Source organism: Podarcis tiliguerta, assembly GCF_965153285.1.
Source record: "Podarcis tiliguerta genome assembly, chromosome: 13".
Classification (NCBI taxonomy): Eukaryota; Metazoa; Chordata; class Lepidosauria; order Squamata; family Lacertidae; genus Podarcis; species Podarcis tiliguerta.
The window spans coordinates 36,548,091-36,565,549 of record NC_139546.1 but is presented as its reverse complement, the minus strand read 5'-3'; the positions used below and the strand labels follow the sequence as shown (position 1 = coordinate 36,565,549).

At 48.6% G+C, this 17,459-nt stretch overlaps 1 protein-coding gene across 3 annotated transcripts in view; it reads left to right on the top strand.

Annotated features, from left to right (window-relative positions):
- The window catches only part of LOC310662384 (sulfotransferase 2B1-like), a 35,045-nt gene extending 20,744 nt beyond the window's left edge, over positions 1–14,301 (top strand). For all 3 annotated transcript variants that reach the window (XM_083409265.1, XM_083409266.1, XM_083409264.1), the window contains exons 3-7: positions 658–866; positions 961–1,087; positions 1,237–1,331; positions 8,710–8,890; positions 13,775–14,301. In XM_083409265.1, coding sequence (XP_083265391.1) covers positions 658–866; positions 961–1,087; positions 1,237–1,331; positions 8,710–8,890; positions 13,775–13,890 — 728 coding nt within the window. In that variant the 3' untranslated portion in view covers positions 13,891–14,301. The remainder of the gene's footprint in view (positions 1–657; positions 867–960; positions 1,088–1,236; positions 1,332–8,709; positions 8,891–13,774) is intronic.
- The last annotated feature ends 3,158 nt before the right edge of the window (positions 14,302–17,459 follow it).

The window sequence follows — 17,459 nt, the reverse complement described above, 5'->3', positions numbered from 1 at the left end:
TGAATTTTACATATACTGCAAACTTGGGGGCTTCCCGGGCAACCTGTCTTATTCAGCGTTCATCCTGACACAGGGAGATTAGATGACATTCCCTCCTTGATAAGCATCCACTCTGATTTGTTGTGGAGAGGCTAGATGACTTTGGGCAGTGGCGCCAACTTGAATAAAATATTGGGGGAACCCCACCACTCTGCCTCCCGCCAGAAGGATGGAGTGAAAGAGGCTGGAGACAAGAGAGTACAGCCCAGGCTGAGCCCCCACCCCCGGCCCAGCACAGGCTGCATTCTGAGGCCCAGGCAGCTGGGCTCTGGGCATGGGAGGTGGTGCTGTCTGAGCCGGGGCTGGCACTGAGATGCTGAACTATGGAGCTCACTGGCAGACGACAGCAGGCCTAGCCTGCGCAGTGCTGCCTCCTCTCACTGCCCCAGGGGTGCCATCTTGGGGGGGGGGCGCAGGCCCTTCAATATTTTCAAGGCCTCCCAAATTCTGCTACGATCCTCAAAAGCACATGCTAGGGTGAAGCACCCCTTTGACGATCACCTTCCAGGAAAGTATTGTATTGGTAGAGCACAGCCCAGGAGGGAATCGTCGCCCGTGGGCAAGCTGGAGCTAGGCACTTCCAAACTAACCTGTGCTTCTTTTGGGGCTCCTTCATAGGGACCGTGTGGATGCTGGAGATTTTAAGCCTCATCCGTAGCAATGGTGACCCCAGCTGGTGCCGGACAGTTCCCAACTGGGACCGAGGGCCTTGGTACGAGACCGTGATAGGATACAGAATAGCTTTGACCAACAAGTCACCACGCATTATCAGCTCCCACCTGCCGGCACAGCTCTTCGCAAAGTCCTTCTTCAAATCCAAAGCCAAGGTAAAACAGAAGAAGACCTTACTGAGACACACTCCCAATGATTTTCATAGCCCCCCCACCCCCCCAATGATATCCCCACCTTTTCTGCCAACAGGTCATCTACACAGTCAGGAATCCCAAAGATGTATTGGTATCCCTCTACCATTTTGCTTCCATGTTTCGTCCCTATAAAGACCCCGGCACCTTGGACCAATTTCTGGAGGGCTTCTTAAAGGGAGATGGTGAGTGAACTGAGGGGGTGGGAGGCAGGGGCAATGTTCTCCCCCCTTTAGTTTAGAGGGTCATGCCTTCTCCTAGCCCCCTACCATCCACCCTTGGTATTCCTCATGCCCCACACGGTTCCTGCCTAACACCGATTGTGTGGTTGCAGTGCCTTTCGGATCCTGGTTTGACCACGTTAAAGGCTGGCTGAACTTGAAGGACAAGGAAAACTTCTTCTTCATCACATACGAGGAGCTGCAAGAGGTTGTTATTATGTTATTTTGCTAGTAAAATACAGCTTTGCGTTTTTGCAAGCACGGATACATCCTGCCACCCGGAGCAGAATGTATCCAGGCTTGTTAAGATAGCTCGAACCTGAAGGTCGCGAAAAGTGTGAGAACTCCCACGCTCTCTCTCTCTCTCCATGCCGGATTGTGTGGGTATGTGGATTTCTTGGCTTCAGATCTGACTGGCACGTCTTCTCCCCCTGTCCCCAGCACCCCCATGTTCAAATGTGTGGGGCACAATGCATTTAAAGCACAAGGCACCGACCCCCATGCAGATCCTGGGAACTGCAGATTATCCTTCTCAGAGCTACAATTCCCAGCACCCTTAACAAAATGCAGTCCCCAGGATTCTTTGGAGGAAGTCTTGTGCCTTACATATGCAGTGTGGATGTGGTTGCTGCCTTTCTGTTCTCTGCAGGGCCAGCCCTACCATGAAGTGGAGTGAAGCAACTGCCTTGGGCGGCAGCAGCAATAGTCCATTTCCCTCCCCTGAGTCCCCAAAGCTAGCCTGCTCTGGGCTCCCTAAGGTAGCCTGTTGTCCTCAGATACAGTGAGGGGTGTTGTCCCATTGCCAGCACTGAACTGTGGCTTCGTACAAGCTGTTGTGTATTGAGTCAAAGGATTTTATATCTGTATTATTATTGTCTATATTTGCATTAGGGTAAAGTAACTGCCTTTTGGTTTCAGGGGGTACAGCTACTATTGGTTCATTTAAACTGCTGTATTTGGATCCTCTGTCTTATTGGTTTCCTCCAAAAGGCAGGACTGTGATTGCCTGATATTGTTCCCTCCAAAATGTATCCTTTCTAGCTAGTCCCCTGTCCCTATAAATGTAGCTTTCCCCTCCTCAGTCTTCAGTCTTGTTTGCTGTAATAAAGAAGTGTTACTAGAGAACTGTCTCCAGCAGATTATGTCAAGAGAGCTGAAATCACAAACCCCACGTCACAACAACTGGCGACGAAGGTGGGATCCGGAATGCTGAGGAGCGGTTAAACGCAGCCCTGCCTCAGAGTCCGGATTGCAGCTAAGAACAAGACTCACTGGCCAGCTGAGAAGACGACCCTGCCACAGGACAATGGAGAGTCCAAGGGTATTGGAGCCCTTCCAGCCATCAGAGCCCCACACGTGGGAAGACTACGTCGAACGCTTCGAGTTCTTCGCAGTGGCTCAAGGGATCACCGATGCCAGCAAAAGAAGGGCCACATTCCTGAGCTACTGTGGGCCTGAGACCTTCAAGCTGGCCAAGGCATTGCTTGCTCCAGCGAAGCTAAGTGAGACATCTCTCAAAGATATTCTTGCCTGCCTAACAAGCCATTTGGCGCCTACTGAGACCAAGATGGCCCGGCGGATGGAGTTTCATGAGAGGCAGCAGCGTGCTGGGGAGTCTGTATCTGCATTTCTAGCTGAACTGCGGAAGCTCGCTCAGCACTGCGACTTCCAAAATCTGGAAGAGACTCTCCTGGATCGGTTTATCGGTGGTCTGAGCAGCAAGAAAGCCAGAAGACGCGTCGTGGCTAAAGAAGAGGTTACCCTTGCTTCAGCCTTGAAGGAGGCCACCGCCACGGAGAATTATGAAAGAGAGGAGCTTGATGCCAGTCGCAAGGCCCCTAAGCCACAGATAGAAGTTGCGCATGCCATGGACGAGCTAGAGGCTACTCCGAGCCAGAGCCCAGTCCGTGGGGTCGAGTCAGTGCGTCAGGCCTGCACAGTGCACAAAGATCACCGAGGCAGGTGTCCAGGTTGTGGCGGAAACCATGAGCGGAAGAGTTGTCGTTTCCGGGATGCTATGTGCCGGACGTGCGGGAAGACAGGTCACATCGCCAGGGTCTGTAGATCGGCGGCGTTGGGAGCGACAGGAACACCTAGACTGGAGCATCGCAGACCGCCCACAGCAACCCATTTTCTAAAGGACTGCCACTATGTAACGGAGATCAACGGGAGGGTCGTGCAGTTCCCAGCGCAAGGCAAGGCACACGTCAAGGTGAAGATTGAGGGTCAGCAGTGCGACATGGAGGTGGACTCCGGATCTGGATTCACTATCGTGTCGGACCAGACCGCGAGGACATTCTTCCCCAGGGGTAAGTTGCCCCCTCTGGAGCCCTTCCCGGCAACCTTGCAGTCATACTCAGCGGGCCGCATCCATGTTATGGGAATGTGTGCCGTGAGAGTTCAGTTCCGGGACAAACAGGCTGTACTCAAACTGGTGATTGCGAAGGGCAGTCGCCCCAGTCTCCTGGGCACTGACTGGTTCCCCGCCCTGGGCCTGAGTATATCAGGGCTTAATTCAATCCAAACCTGCCCTGAGATGAGCGAGGCATTATGCAAAGAGTTTGCTGGTCTCTTTAATGGAAAACTGGGTTGTTATAAAGGGCCCCCAGTTGACTTCGAGTTGGACCCTGGGGTGGCCCCAATCCGACTCAAACCAAGGCGAGTGCCATTTGCACTGCAACCCAAGATCGAAGCAGAGCTGGATAAATTGGTCAAGCAGGGAGTTCTCTCACCCGTGGACTCTGCTAAGTGGGAGACTCCAATCGTCACGCCCCTTAAAGCAAATGGGGAAGTCAGGATCTGTGCAGATTACAAATGTACTATCAATAAGGCACTCAGGGGAAACTCATACCCCATTCCAGTCGTATCACATCTGTTGGCTAAACTGGCTGGGGGCAAGGTGTTTGCCAAAATTGACCTGGCACAAGCCTACCAACAGCTGCCAGTAACCCCACAATCAGCGGAAGCACAGACTATTGTCACACATAAAGGGGCGTTCAGAGTTAACAGATTACAATTTGGAGTTTGTGTGGCCCCAGGGATTTTTCAAGGGCTCATGGAACGCCTGTTAAGAGGTCTGCCGGGGGTCTTGCCATTTTTTGATGACGTTTTGATTGCTGGAAAAGACCCACAGGAACTGGTTGCGCGTGTCCGTGCAGTGTTGCTCAAGTTCAAGGAGGTGGGGTTGCAACTGAAAAAGGAAAAATGCAGTTTTGGGGTGCCAGCTGTGGATTTCTTGGGGTTTAAAATTGATGCATCAGGCATCCACCCCACAGATGCTAAGATTAAGGCCATCATCGAGGCACCACGACCACAGAACAAGACGGAGTTGCAGTCATTCCTGGGACTTATTAACTTTTATCATTCGTTCTTACCCCATAAAGCTTCGGTAGCTGAACCATTACATAGACTGTTGCAGAAAAAGAATGTGTGGCGATGGGGGCAGGGGCAGCAGAAGGCTTTTGACTCCTTGCGAAGAATGCTGAGTAGCGGGAGCGTCCTTGCTCATTATGATGAGTCAAAGCCGCTGGTCCTGGCATGTGATGCCTCTCAATACGGCCTGGGGGCGGTGCTGAGTCATAGGGAACTGGATGGGTCGGAAAAGCCCATCTCTTTCTATTCCCGTACGTTGTCGCCCACGGAGCGCAACTATGCTCAAATTGACAAAGAGGCGCTTGCAATTGTGGCAGGAATCAAAAAGTTCCATGATTATGTGTACGGTCGCCATTTCTCCATTGAAACGGACCACAAACCACTGTTAGGGTTGTTCAACCCGAACAAACAAACGCCACAAATTCTCTCCCCCAGAATGTTGCGTTGGTCTATATTCCTGAACGGGTTCCGGTACACCTTGACCCATGTGCCGGGGAAACGGTTGTGCCACGCTGATGCGCTGAGTCGATTGCCCCTTCCTGGCGGGAGCAATGAGGATCCCGCTCCAGCGGAGCACATAATGATGCTGGAAACACTTCCGGGGGCTCCTGTAACGGCTACTGATATAGCTGAGAAAACGAGGAAAGATGCTGTTCTCTCCCGTGTGCTCACTTGGGTGGGGAGGGGGTGGCCAGGTGGTCCGCATGAAGACAAATTCAGGCCTTATGCGACAAGGCAGCACGAGTTGTCCATGCATAAGGGTTGTCTCCTGTGGGGAGATAGGGTGATCATCCCAGCACCACTGAGAAACAGGGTGCTTGAGACGCTTCACATGGGACACCCGGGAATGGTCAGGATGAAGTCGCTAGCCCGATGTTATGTGTGGTGGCCTGGAATGGACCAGAACATAGAACAATGGGTACGAACATGTAAGGCATGCCAAGAGGTGCGGCCAGAAGTGGCCAGAGCACCAGTTCACTGGTGGGAGCAGTCCAGATCTCCCTGGAGCCGGCTGCACTTAGATTTTGCTGGGCCATTCCAGGGGAAGGTCTTTTTGGTTGTCGTCGATGCATATTCCAAATGGTTAGAAGTGGCGATGGTCCCTAGCATGGCATCAGCTGCCGTAATCAAGGTGTTGAGGCAGCTGTTTGCAACCCACGGGTTACCTGAGACCATTGTATCAGATAATGGGGCAGCTTTTGTATCCCAAGAATTCAGGGCATTCTTGGCTGATAACTTCATAAGAGGGGTCACATCCGCGCCCTTTCACCCATCCTCCAATGGGCAGGCTGAGCGCATGGTAAGAACAGCCAAAGAATCCATTGCGCGCTTAATGGAGGGTAACTGGTCAGCTCGCATCGCGCGAATGTTATTTTTGCAGCATGCGACGCCGTGTACTGCGACGGGCAAGTCGCCAGCTGAGCTGCTCTTGGGTAGAAGACTGGTAACGGTGCTGGATTATGTCCACCCGGATAAAATGCCAAACCATAATTCAAGAGCAACCCCCCAGGCTGAGACTGACACAACAAGGTATCTCGCCCCTGAAGATCTGGTCTGGGTGAGGAACTATTCACGAGGTTCGCGGTGGGTGGCTGGTGTGGTCACCCGGGCTAGTGGACCTGTGTCCTATTATGTAACCTTGGAAAATGGGCAAGTTTGGAAGAGACATATAGATCAGCTGAGGCGCCGGGCGCTCAGCAGGGAGGAGTCAGATAATTCATCCCTGGCTAACGACGCAGAGCTGCAAGACCAGAGTGAAAATGGCCCAGAGGTGCAGTCACCAGGGGCTTCAGCAAATGAACCAGGGTCTGCTAGTCCTCATGATGACGAGGTACAGGTAGGGAACCCTGAGATGTCTGGGACTCCATCTGTTCCTGAGGAAACCCCTATAGCAGCCCCTCTACCACAGGTAACACCCAATCCAGAACCGGCAACGCCTGTTGTCAGGAGATCAAGTAGAAGTTGTAGGACCCCACAGTACCTGAGAGATTACGTCTGCTGTGCTCACTAGGGGGGGAGGGGTGTTGTGTATTGAGTCAAAGGATTTTATATCTGTATTATTATTGTCTATATTTGCATTAGGGTAAAGTAACTGCCTTTTGGTTTCAGGGGGTACAGCTACTATTGGTTCATTTAAACTGCTGTATTTGGATCCTCTGTCTTATTGGTTTCCTCCAAAAGGCAGGACTGTGATTGCCTGATATTGTTCCCTCCAAAATGTATCCTTTCTAGCTAGTCCCCTGTCCCTATAAATGTAGCTTTCCCCTCCTCAGTCTTCAGTCTTGTTTGCTGTAATAAAGAAGTGTTACTAGAGAACTGTCTCCAGCAGATTATGTCAAGAGAGCTGAAATCACAAACCCCACGTCACAACACAAGCTATACATTGAAAGCACATTCAAAGTATGTTCTCTCCCTCAAATAATTCTGGTCACCGTAGCTGACCCCTCACAGTTACAGTTGCCAGCGACCCTTAACAAACTACACTGCCCAGAATTCTTTGAGAGGCAAAAGCTGCTTCAAATGTGCTTAAAAGGTACAGCCGCTTGACACATTTACACCATACATTTAGAGCATACCCATTGCACATTCATGGTGCATTACTTCCCCCCAAAGAATCCTGGGAATTGAAGTTTGTTAAACCACTCTGGGAAGTGTACCTCTGTGAGGGGAAAACCGCAGGTTCCAGGATTATTTGGGGAAAGTCATGTGCTTTAAATATCTGTCAGCTGTGCTTTAAATGCATTGTGTGGATCTGCCTTAAGATTCAGCTGACAGTCTGGTTGGATTCTGTACAGGTTATTAGGGTGGGCATGAGGGATGCTAGCCAGATCACTGGAGAAATTATGAGGTAGAGGATAACCTCCTATGTTTCCAGCAAGGGACGTAAAAACATCCAGGCTAAAGACCTTTCCAGCAATCTGGGTGTCTTTGACTGTGCATTAAAAATGAAACCAAAGACCAACTTTCTACCTGTTTAATTACCGTATTTTTCGCTCTATAAGACGCACCAGACCACAAGAGGCACCTAGTTTTTGGAGGAGGAAAACAAGAAAAAAAATATTCTGAATCTCAGAAGCCAGAACAGCAAGAGGGATCGCTGCGCAGCGAAAGCACAGCCTGCATTGGCTCCATAAGACGCGCACACGTTTCCCCTTACTTTTTAGGAGGGAAAAAGTGAGTCTTATAGAGGGAAAAATACGGTACTTTGATCCAGCCCTGTCCATAAATGAGTGAGTTGAGAGCATAGTGGGAGACCCAGATCTTCTCTATCTCTACCAGGGCTTCTCAAACTTCTGAGTTCATTGACCTCTTGATGGACTCCCAAATTCTTAGGAATGCAAATTCCTTAAAGTGTGAAGACATGCTGGAGCTCTGGTATTCCTGGTGAGCCCGTTCCCCTTTCAAGCTGAGGGTTCTTCTTGTCACCCTTAGCTTCCTTCCTTTATACTCCTGACGTTTTGCCTGCCACCTTGCCTCCCCAGACTTAGCAAACCTCCTTCCTCTCTTCATCTCCTCCATCCTTCCAAGGCAACGTTTGCCATCCCTTTTTATTCAGCTGCAAGCGCCCCTCTCTTCATGATGCCCTTATCCCTGCTTCAGTCAGAACATTGCTCTGGCTACCTTCACTTCTTTGTCTGTTTTCTATCTGACTTTCTGCTTGGTCCCTTTCTGTTTCACATATTCATTCTCTCTTCCAGTCTCACTCTCGCCCTCCTGCCAGGCTCTTGTCCTACCTTCACTCCTGCGCTCCTTTAGTGTAGGGCAATTCTTCCATTCACCCACAAACTCTGTGCTGCTACACCTTTTGGTCCTGCCTCCCTTCCTGTATGCAGGTTCCTCAGCTCCTGTTTCCCCTTTCTCAGCGACTGAGACTCACACCTGCGGTGTCTCCCCTTTCCCTTTGTCCTCTGTTGGGCTGGGCAGCACTGTATCATCACCCCTGCAAATGTCACTTCCAATTGAACCTTCTGGTTGAACTGCCAACACTCCAGTGCACCAGAAATGCAGCCCCCCTGCCTGTTCCTCACAGTAATTTTGGCCCCCTTCCTCAAACTGCGATTGCCGAATCGCCATCTGTTTGTTGCTTTGGAATTGCCACAACAGCCCGGTTAGCTTTGAAATTCTTTCCGTGTGTGGTGTCAATGTGCTTAAGCGTGTTTATCTCAAGTGTGCATCCTCTGCAGCTGCTTACAATTCCCGCCATCATTCTCCAGGACCTGCGAGGAAGCGTAGTCCGAATTTGCCAGTTCCTGGGCAAGGACTTAGATGACGCAGCCATAGACTCAGTGGTGGCAAATGCCTCCTTCGAGGCCATGAAAAGCAACAAGATGTCGAATTTCTCCCTCTCGCCCCGCTTCCTCATGAACCAGAAGAAAAGTGCTTTCCTCCGCAAAGGTGACAGTAGGATGGGCTGGGAGTGATCTGTCCGCAGTGTGTGCCTCAATTAGGGGTGGCAGCCATTGGGAACCCCCAGCAAATAGTCTGGTGGCAAATTTATTATGCCCTAAGTTTCCGCGGACTTCATAAGATGCATGGACCGTGATCCTTCAATTCCAGGTGCATATAATAATGCATGCAGGTGTAAAGCTCAGGGGGATGTTAAAGCTGAAGTCCAATGGCAATTAAATGCAAAAGGTGCTGTCTGACAATTAAATCAGAGCTCCTTAAATGTACGGGATCACCGGTGATCTTATGAAGTGGACTTTCAAACACAAAGGCTTGTGCTATAACAAATTAGCTAGGTTTCAAAATGCCACAAGGTGCTTAATTTTTTATTTTTTGCCATGACAGACCGCCCTCTAGGTATGTGTACTAGCCTGAGCTCCGCAGCAGTACCAGAAAGAACCTCCCCTCAGCACTCCTTGTTGGTTCTGTGTTAGGCTCCTAGGGGGTTATCCTCTGTCTTCCCAATTCCTACAGTTCCCTCAAGGGATCCCCAGCTCACCCCAGTTAATTTGTGTGTTTGTGTGTGCATGCGCTCGCACACACACACGCACACACACACACACTTATGCTTATGTGTGCCTGGATAAAACACTGCAACAAAACAATCTTGCCGTGATCTTATTTATGGTGAGGGCTGGGCAAACCTATCAATTTTGGTTCCCCCCAGTTCTTCGTTTTCCCAGTCTTCATTTCAGTTCTCCACATTTCAATCTGCAATGAAAAACAAAAATTTCTTGAAGATTCATCAAAATTTCAGCGCAAGCTTCTCAAAGTATAAACATGGCTGTTTTGCAACTTGTATACAATTTTGCCTAATATGCACATGTTTTTGCAAAGCAGTTTCCCCCAAAATAATGCGGTTTTGCATGTTACTTTAATGAATATATGCATTTCTATCAATGCTTTACCCCCAATATATGCATTAATGTACGTATTAGTTGGCTTGCAAACTGCATTGAAAAAGTTGTAGAAGTGCAAACTGGAGAAGAGCGAATTTCTGACGATGGCTGTGTTTTGTTTCTTGCATTGTTTTGGAAAGAGATAATTGAGGTAGGTTCATCTTTAAATGTGAACCGAATCAAATTTCTCCCCCATCTCTACTTATGACTTCATCAAGTTTTATGTAAGTGATCTATTACTGCACATATAACCCCATGCACTGGTGAAACACTGCACCAAAAGGATATTGATGCAACCATATGTTCTGTCCCACCAAGGTTGCTTTTTTTGCAGTGTTTTATCAAGACACATGTCTGGATCCACAATGCAGAGTGAAGAAAAAGGCAGAATATGCACCGAAGGAACTAAAATCTATGGCAAACACCACAGGCACAACACTACACAAACTCTGGGGCAGGGGACAAATTCCTAAGGCATTGGTTTGACTTGGAAAGAAAAAAAGAGAGGGTAATTTACAATCTAGGAAATGAGAATTTTGGAAGCATCCTTAATTCTTGCTCAGTAACTTGCAGCTGCCAGGTATGATGTAAATCAGCTCTGCTCAAAAACATTTGTAATTAAGGTGAGGTGGTTGCAAAAGCTCACTTTCCAATGTTGCCCTGATGTCCAGTCCCTGGGTGAATGCAGGAAGCACCAGTGAGTTCATTCGGGATGGAAGGAATCATAGAATCATAGAGTTGGAAGAGACCACAAGGGCCATCGAGTCCAACCCCCTGCCAAGCAGGAAACACCATCAGAGCACTCCTGACATATGGTTGTCAAGCCTCTGCTTAAAGAAGGAGACTCCACCACACTCCTTGGCAGCAAATTCCACTGTCGAACAGCTCTTACTGTCAGGAAGTTCTTCCTAATGTTTAGGTGGAATCTTCTTTCTAAACATTAGGAAGAACTTCCTGACAGGAGGAAGATGCTATTCCCCTGTATTGTTATGCAATTCCCTAGTCTCTCAGCGGTGAGAAGATTCAAGGGTGCAGCACCTTTGGCTTCCTTTGGAATGAGGTCACCGGAAACTTACTGGCATTTTGTAATGTTTGTGCTTGTTTGCAAATGCACAGGTTGAACATAGGTGGAGGCACGGCATTAGGCACCCTGGCAGACCCCTGAGAAGTTCACTGGCATCCACACCTAGGAGAACTGACAGTGCCTTCAGGGCTCCGAAAATGCTAGCGCTGTGTCTTTCTTTAGCCTCCCAGCAACTCTTCCAAGTCTATTTTTGTCTCCTGCCTGCCTGTATACACCCAGCTGGGAGTGGAGAGAGACAGACGCTTCCCATTCAGATCTTTGCCACCCATTAAAAAGGGCAGCCTTTAAGAGACATCAGCCTACAATTTCCCTAACAATGGGGAAGCTGACAGGCCTAAACTTGCCCAGCTGGTTTGATCTACTCCAGTAGTCCCTTTTAGAATCATGGGATTGGAGGGGATCCTCAGCTCAGCCTCCAATCCCACCCTAACGATAGTTAGCTAAAGAATTTAGGACACAGGGCAAAATGTACAGGCATTGTTCTCACATTTTGTGTGTGAGAAATTTGCTTGCCTCCCACTTTCAGTGTTTTCCATTACCCCACCGCCCCACAAACCCTCACACAAAAAACCCCAAACCCTGCAGACACCTGCAGTTCTTCCCTCCTTCCCCAAATCCCCAGATACCAATCTGAAAATGTTCCTGCTGTCCTTGCACCCCCAAAGTCATGTGGCTGGTCCCTGTGAGAGCAGGAAGCTGGATCATTGGGCCACTGGCCTGATCCAGCTGGGCTCTTGTGTGTAGCCATCATTTGTTGTTGTTGTTGTTTAGTCGTTTAGTCGTGTCCGACTCTTCGTGACCCCATGGACCAGAGCGCGCCAGGCACTCCTGTCTTCCACTGCCTCCCGCAGTTAAGTCAAACTCATGCTGGTAGCTTCGAGAACACTATCCAACCATCTCGTCCTCTGTCGTCCCCTTCTCCTTGTGCCCTCCATCTTTCCCAACATCAGGGTCTTTTCCAGGGAGTCTTCTCTTCTCATGAGGTGGCCAAAGTATTGGAGCCTCAGCTTCACAATCTGTCCTTCCAGTGAGCACTCAGGGCTGATTTCCTTCAGAATGGAGAGGTTTGATCTCCTTGCAGTCCATGGGACTCTCAAGAGTCTCCTCCAGCACCATAATTCAAAAGCATCATAGGAATTGCCTAAGAATCTGGCAGGGTTCTCCTCTCCCCCCATTATTGTTTATTTGAGTATTAGAAGTTTCGATGTGAAGTATCAGAGCAGATGAGAACATTAGAGGAATAAAGGTAGGAAGTAAGGAATTTAAATTGAAAGCATTCACAGATGATTTAGTAGTCACTGTAGAAGATCCAACAATCTCACTTGAACAGGTTATTTATAAGATACAAGAGTTTGGACAAGTTGCTGGTTTCAAACTTAATAAAAATAAAACGAAATTATTAGTTACAAGTATCCCGGAACAGGATAAAGAAAAAAATTCAACAAGAAATAGGTATAAATATTCACAACAAAGCAAAATATTTAGGGATATTAATATATATTAATATATATTAAGGAATATATATATATATATAGATAGATAGATAGATAGATAGATAATTATGAAAATTATGGTTAGACAGCGTTCTCGAAGCTACAAACATGAGTCTGACCAAACTGCGGGAGGCAGTGGAAGACAGGAGTGCCTGGCGTGCTCTGGTCCATGGGGTCACGAAGAGTCGGACACGACTAAACGACTAAACAACAACAAAATTATGAAAAAGTTTGGAAAGAAATAAAAAGGAAATTAGAAATCTGGAACAGAACAAACTTGTCATTATTAGGAAGAATTTCAGTAATCAAGATGAATGTCTTGGAAAAAATGTTGTTTTTATTCCAATCAATTCCAGTGATAAGTAATATGGCATTTTTAAAGACTGGCAAAAGGGTATTTCAAAATTTATATGGCAGGGCAAGAAGCTGAGAATAAAATATAAATTATTAACAGATACTAAGGAAAGAGGAGGCTTCTCACTGCCGGTCCTGAAATTATACTATGAAGCTTTATGTATTTGTTGGATCCGAGAATGGATCAAATTAAAAAAATACAGATCTATTGGATTTGGAAGGGCATGATAATAGATTTGGCTGACACGTCTACCTATTGTATGAAAAAGCTAGAATACATCAAAGTCTCCAAAATCATATAATTAGGAAAGCGATATTTAAAGTTGGGGAAAGTATAAAGATTTATTGGAACAAAAAACACCATGGTGGCCTAAGAATCTGACCAGTGGTCCCTCAGTCCAGCACTGGGCCCAACCAATGGGATGGTCTTAGGGAGCTCATAAAGGCTGAGTTAGAAGTTAGAAATAGTTAGAAGGCTAGAATAAAACCTGACAGACCAGGGTTCAAATCCCAACAGGGTCATGAAGCTCACTGTATGACCTTGGGTCAGTAATAGTCTCCAGCCTAACCCTACCTTATAGAGTTGTTGAAAGGATGAAATGGGGGGGGGACCATCTACGTCCCGGGGAGCTCCCTGAAAGAAAGGGGGCATGGACATGTCATGAACAAAGCAGCAAACCATGCTTGATGGAGAAAGCCATCCTTAGCTGTTGCCTCTAATTTCATTAACCACTGTTCCTTGCTTTGTTAACACAACAAAGCAAGGCTATTCTCACGTTCTTATACTACCTCTGAATGCACCTCTATTTTTAGCTGATACCGATAAGAATCACTGATAGGAAGACACACTCGCCCTGACTCTGCTTGTTCCTCATCAGACAAGGGGCAACATCCCAGCTCTTGGCATATCCACACAGTGGTCATCACGTGCTTGTAGAAATATTTCCTCCACCATGTCTATCCTGAGCATAACTGGCAATTACTTTCTGTTAATGGTTTCCAGGGATATCCGGCGACTGGAAGAACCATTTGACCACCACGCAGAGTGAATGTTTTGACCAGGTCTACCAGGAACGCCTACGAGACTTAAACGTCACGTTTCCGTGGGACAAAGAATGAATCTGGCCTTCCCCGCTGACTCTCTCCAACACCGGACTGATTTAAGATCTCAATGGGATACCAATGGTGTCTCAGCACAACACGCTGTAGATTAGTGGGGACATCTGGGGTGGGCCAGAACTCCTGGAACCATGGGAGGAGAATGGGGTGTAGTGAGAACTGGAGTCAGGGCTCCAGGAAGGGAGTGAGCTGTGGTGGATTAGATTCCAGAGGTCACCCAACTATGGCTCTTAAGCCCTGAGCAATCAGGACACATGGCCAGGAAGGCGCATGATGCAGCAACCTTGCTGAAGCTAAGCAGGTCTGGGTGTGGTCAGCAGAAGACCACCTGAATAGCCCTTTGTGCGATGTCTTGAGTTCCATGATGGGAGAAAGGATGTATTGTAATAAAATAAACCAATATCCAATGGTTTCAAAGTCCAGTGGTTTAAAGAAGGCGACACGCTTTAACAAGAGATCTCCTGACAGCCTTTTTCTAGAGGGGGCTTCCATGTTGGCCTGTTGTAGCGAGATAGCCAAGAGTCTGGTGGCACCTGAACCGTTAGCAGATGTTTTGTGGCATGAGCTTTTGTGGACTACGGGCAAACACAGCATATACACACGCGTGTGGGGTGGGCTGCACTGCAGACAGCGGGGTCCAAAGGAAATGGAACACAGGAATGGCAGGAGGTGATGATTTCTCTGTCGGACTGCTCCCAGCTGGTTACGGGGAGCCGATTGCCCAGCGCCACAAATCAAGCGTGCCAATCACTCGCCCAATCACCAGGCCCCTGCCAGAAGGTTTGCCTTGTCATGGAAAGCCAGAGGAAGCAGGTAACAACATACCGTAGCTTTGTCAAAGCAGGTGCTTCTCCTGGCTCTGCCCCAATAGGAAACCACAAGGGAGGTGGGACAGGAAGTAGGAAGATGCAAGGTTTGCCTGCAAGTATTTAAAGGCTTGTAAGACGCGGGCGGCGCTGTGGGTTAAACCACAGAGCCTAGGACTTGCCGATCAGAAGGTCGGTGGTGCGAATCCCCGCAACGGGGTGAGCTCCCGTTGCTCGGTCCCAGCTCCTGCCAACCCAGCAGTTCGAAAGCACCTCAGAGTGCAAGTAGTTAATAGGTACCGCTCCGTCCGGAAGGTAAACGGCGTTTCCGTGCACTGCTCTGGTTCGCCAGAAGCGGCTTAGTCATGCTGGCTACATGACCCGGAAGCTGTATGCCGGCTCCCTCGGCCGATAAAGCGAGATGAGTGCCGCAACCCCAGAGTCGGTCACAACTGGACCTAATGGTCAGGGGTCCCTTTACCTTTAAGAGGCAACTGAAGAGGATTCCTGCGGGTGGCTTCTGGTGTGCTTAAAGTGGTGGAACACAGAGAGAGCAGGAGGGACTGGAAAAGTTATGTACCCTCTTCCACACCATCCTCAGCAGAAAACTTGCACACCACAGTAGCCCTTTTCGGCTTACTGCCTCTTCCCTCCTCCTTTTTTCACCTTCTGCCCCTTTCTTTGCCACCGTTTTTGCCTCAGTTCCCAGCCAAGGATCAGAATAATCCAGAATTCCCACCCCTCCAGAATCAAGGGGACGCGGGTGGCGCTGTGGGTTAAACCACAGAGCCTAGCACTTGCCGATCAGAAGGTCGGCAGTTCAAATCCCTACGACAGGGTGAGCTGCCGTTGCTTGGTCCCTGCTCCTGCCAACCTAGCAGTTTGAAAGCACGTCAAGTGCAAGTAGATAAATAGGTACCACTCCAGTACCTAGGTACCTGGGAAGGTAAACGGCGTTTCCGTGTGCTGCTCTGGTTCACCAGAAGCGGCTTAATCATGCTGACCCGGAAGCTGTATGCCGGCTCCCTCGGCCAATAAAGTGAGATGAGCGCCGCAACCCCAGAGTCGGCCATGACTGGACCTAATGGTCAGGGGTCCCTTTTACCAGAATCAAGAATTTGGGGGAGATTTCCACCAGGGGGCAGTAGAATATCTATCATCTATCAACACCTAGTGCAAGGCCCATTCACACTTAATTCTGCCTGCATTCCTCCCCCACCCCACTTTACCTCAAGTAATTGCGTTTACATGGTTACAACTTTGCACATAGTAATTATTTCTGGTGCCCCAGTTTCTCTGCTCACTGGCTTTTGTGTTGGGAATGGCTGTCCCCAAGGGAGCTGTATTTGATAAGGTCACTCTCTAGCCATCTATTTCTGTCTCCAAAGAACTGAAATCTTAAAGGTATCCGTGCTGCGTCTTTGCTGTGTTGGCTCACTAGCAGCTACTGCTGGATCTTCCAGTGGTAATTAAAAGACCGAAGTGCCGCTGAGAGAGAATGGCGGAACTCTGCAAGGGTTGGGGGGGGGGGCGCATATGAAACAATCATGGCACCATTTCCCATCTTGTCCTGTTATCCGGCCTCCTCTTTACCTTGCGTGCAAATTGTTCACAATTGAGCCCTGGAAACCTAAGAAGCTGTTTTCTTATATGGAAGAGGCTAATTAGCAATTGAGAACCGCTGTTTCTTGTGGGACATTTGGGCAGTCTCACAGACAAAGCTGCTTTTTACTGAGTCAGGCTTTTGACCCATCTAGCCCAATATCCAGCAGTCACGAAATTAAAAGACACCTGCTTTTTCGGAGAAAAGCAATGACAAACCTAGACAGCATCTTAAAAAGAGACATCACCTTGCCAACAAAAGTCTGTATAGTTAAAGCTATGGTTTTCCCAGTAGTGATGTATGGAATTGAGAGCTGGACCATAAAGAAGGCTGATCGCTGAAGAATTGATGCTTTTGAATGATGGTGCTGGAGGAGACTCTTGAGAGTCCCATGGACTGCAAGAAGATCAAACCTATCTATTCTTAAGGAAATCAGCCATGAATGCTCACTGGAAGGACAGATCGTGAAGCTGAGGCTCCAATACTTTGGCCACCTCATGAGAAGAGAAGACTCCCTGGAAAAGACCCTGATGTTGAGGGTACATGGAGAAGGGGACGACAGAGTATGAGATGGTTGGATAGTGTTCTCGAAGCTACAAACATGAGTTTGACCAAGCTGCGGGAAAGGGGATAGCAAGCTGATTTTCCACGCACACACACACACACACTTGTTGTTGTTGTTTAGTCGTTTAGTTGTGTCCCGACTCTTTGTGACCCCATGGACCAGAGCACGCCAGGCACTCCTGTCTTCCACTGCCTCCCGCAGTTTGGTCAGACTCATACTGGTAGCTTCGAGAACACTGTCCAACCATCTCGTCCTCTGTCTTCCCCTTCTCCTTGTGCCCTCCATCTTTCCCCGCATCAGGGTCTTTTCCAGGGAGTCTTCTCTTCTCATGAGTTGGCCAAAGTATTGGAACTCTCCTCCCTCCCCCCACCCCCACTCTACACTTAGGTCAGTCTCTCTTCTTCATCTCGCCTGGTAAACAAGTGGAATGTGAGTTGCGGGAAACCCGTTATCCACACCCCGCACTGAAATGTCGCAGGTAACTCTACAGGAGTGGCAGGGCTCTCTTTCCCTTTCCACCAGTCCACAGCAGGCTGGTAAAAATAATAATTGCAGGCTAGTAACTTTGGTGGGCTTATTTGCAAGGCTGCTTTAA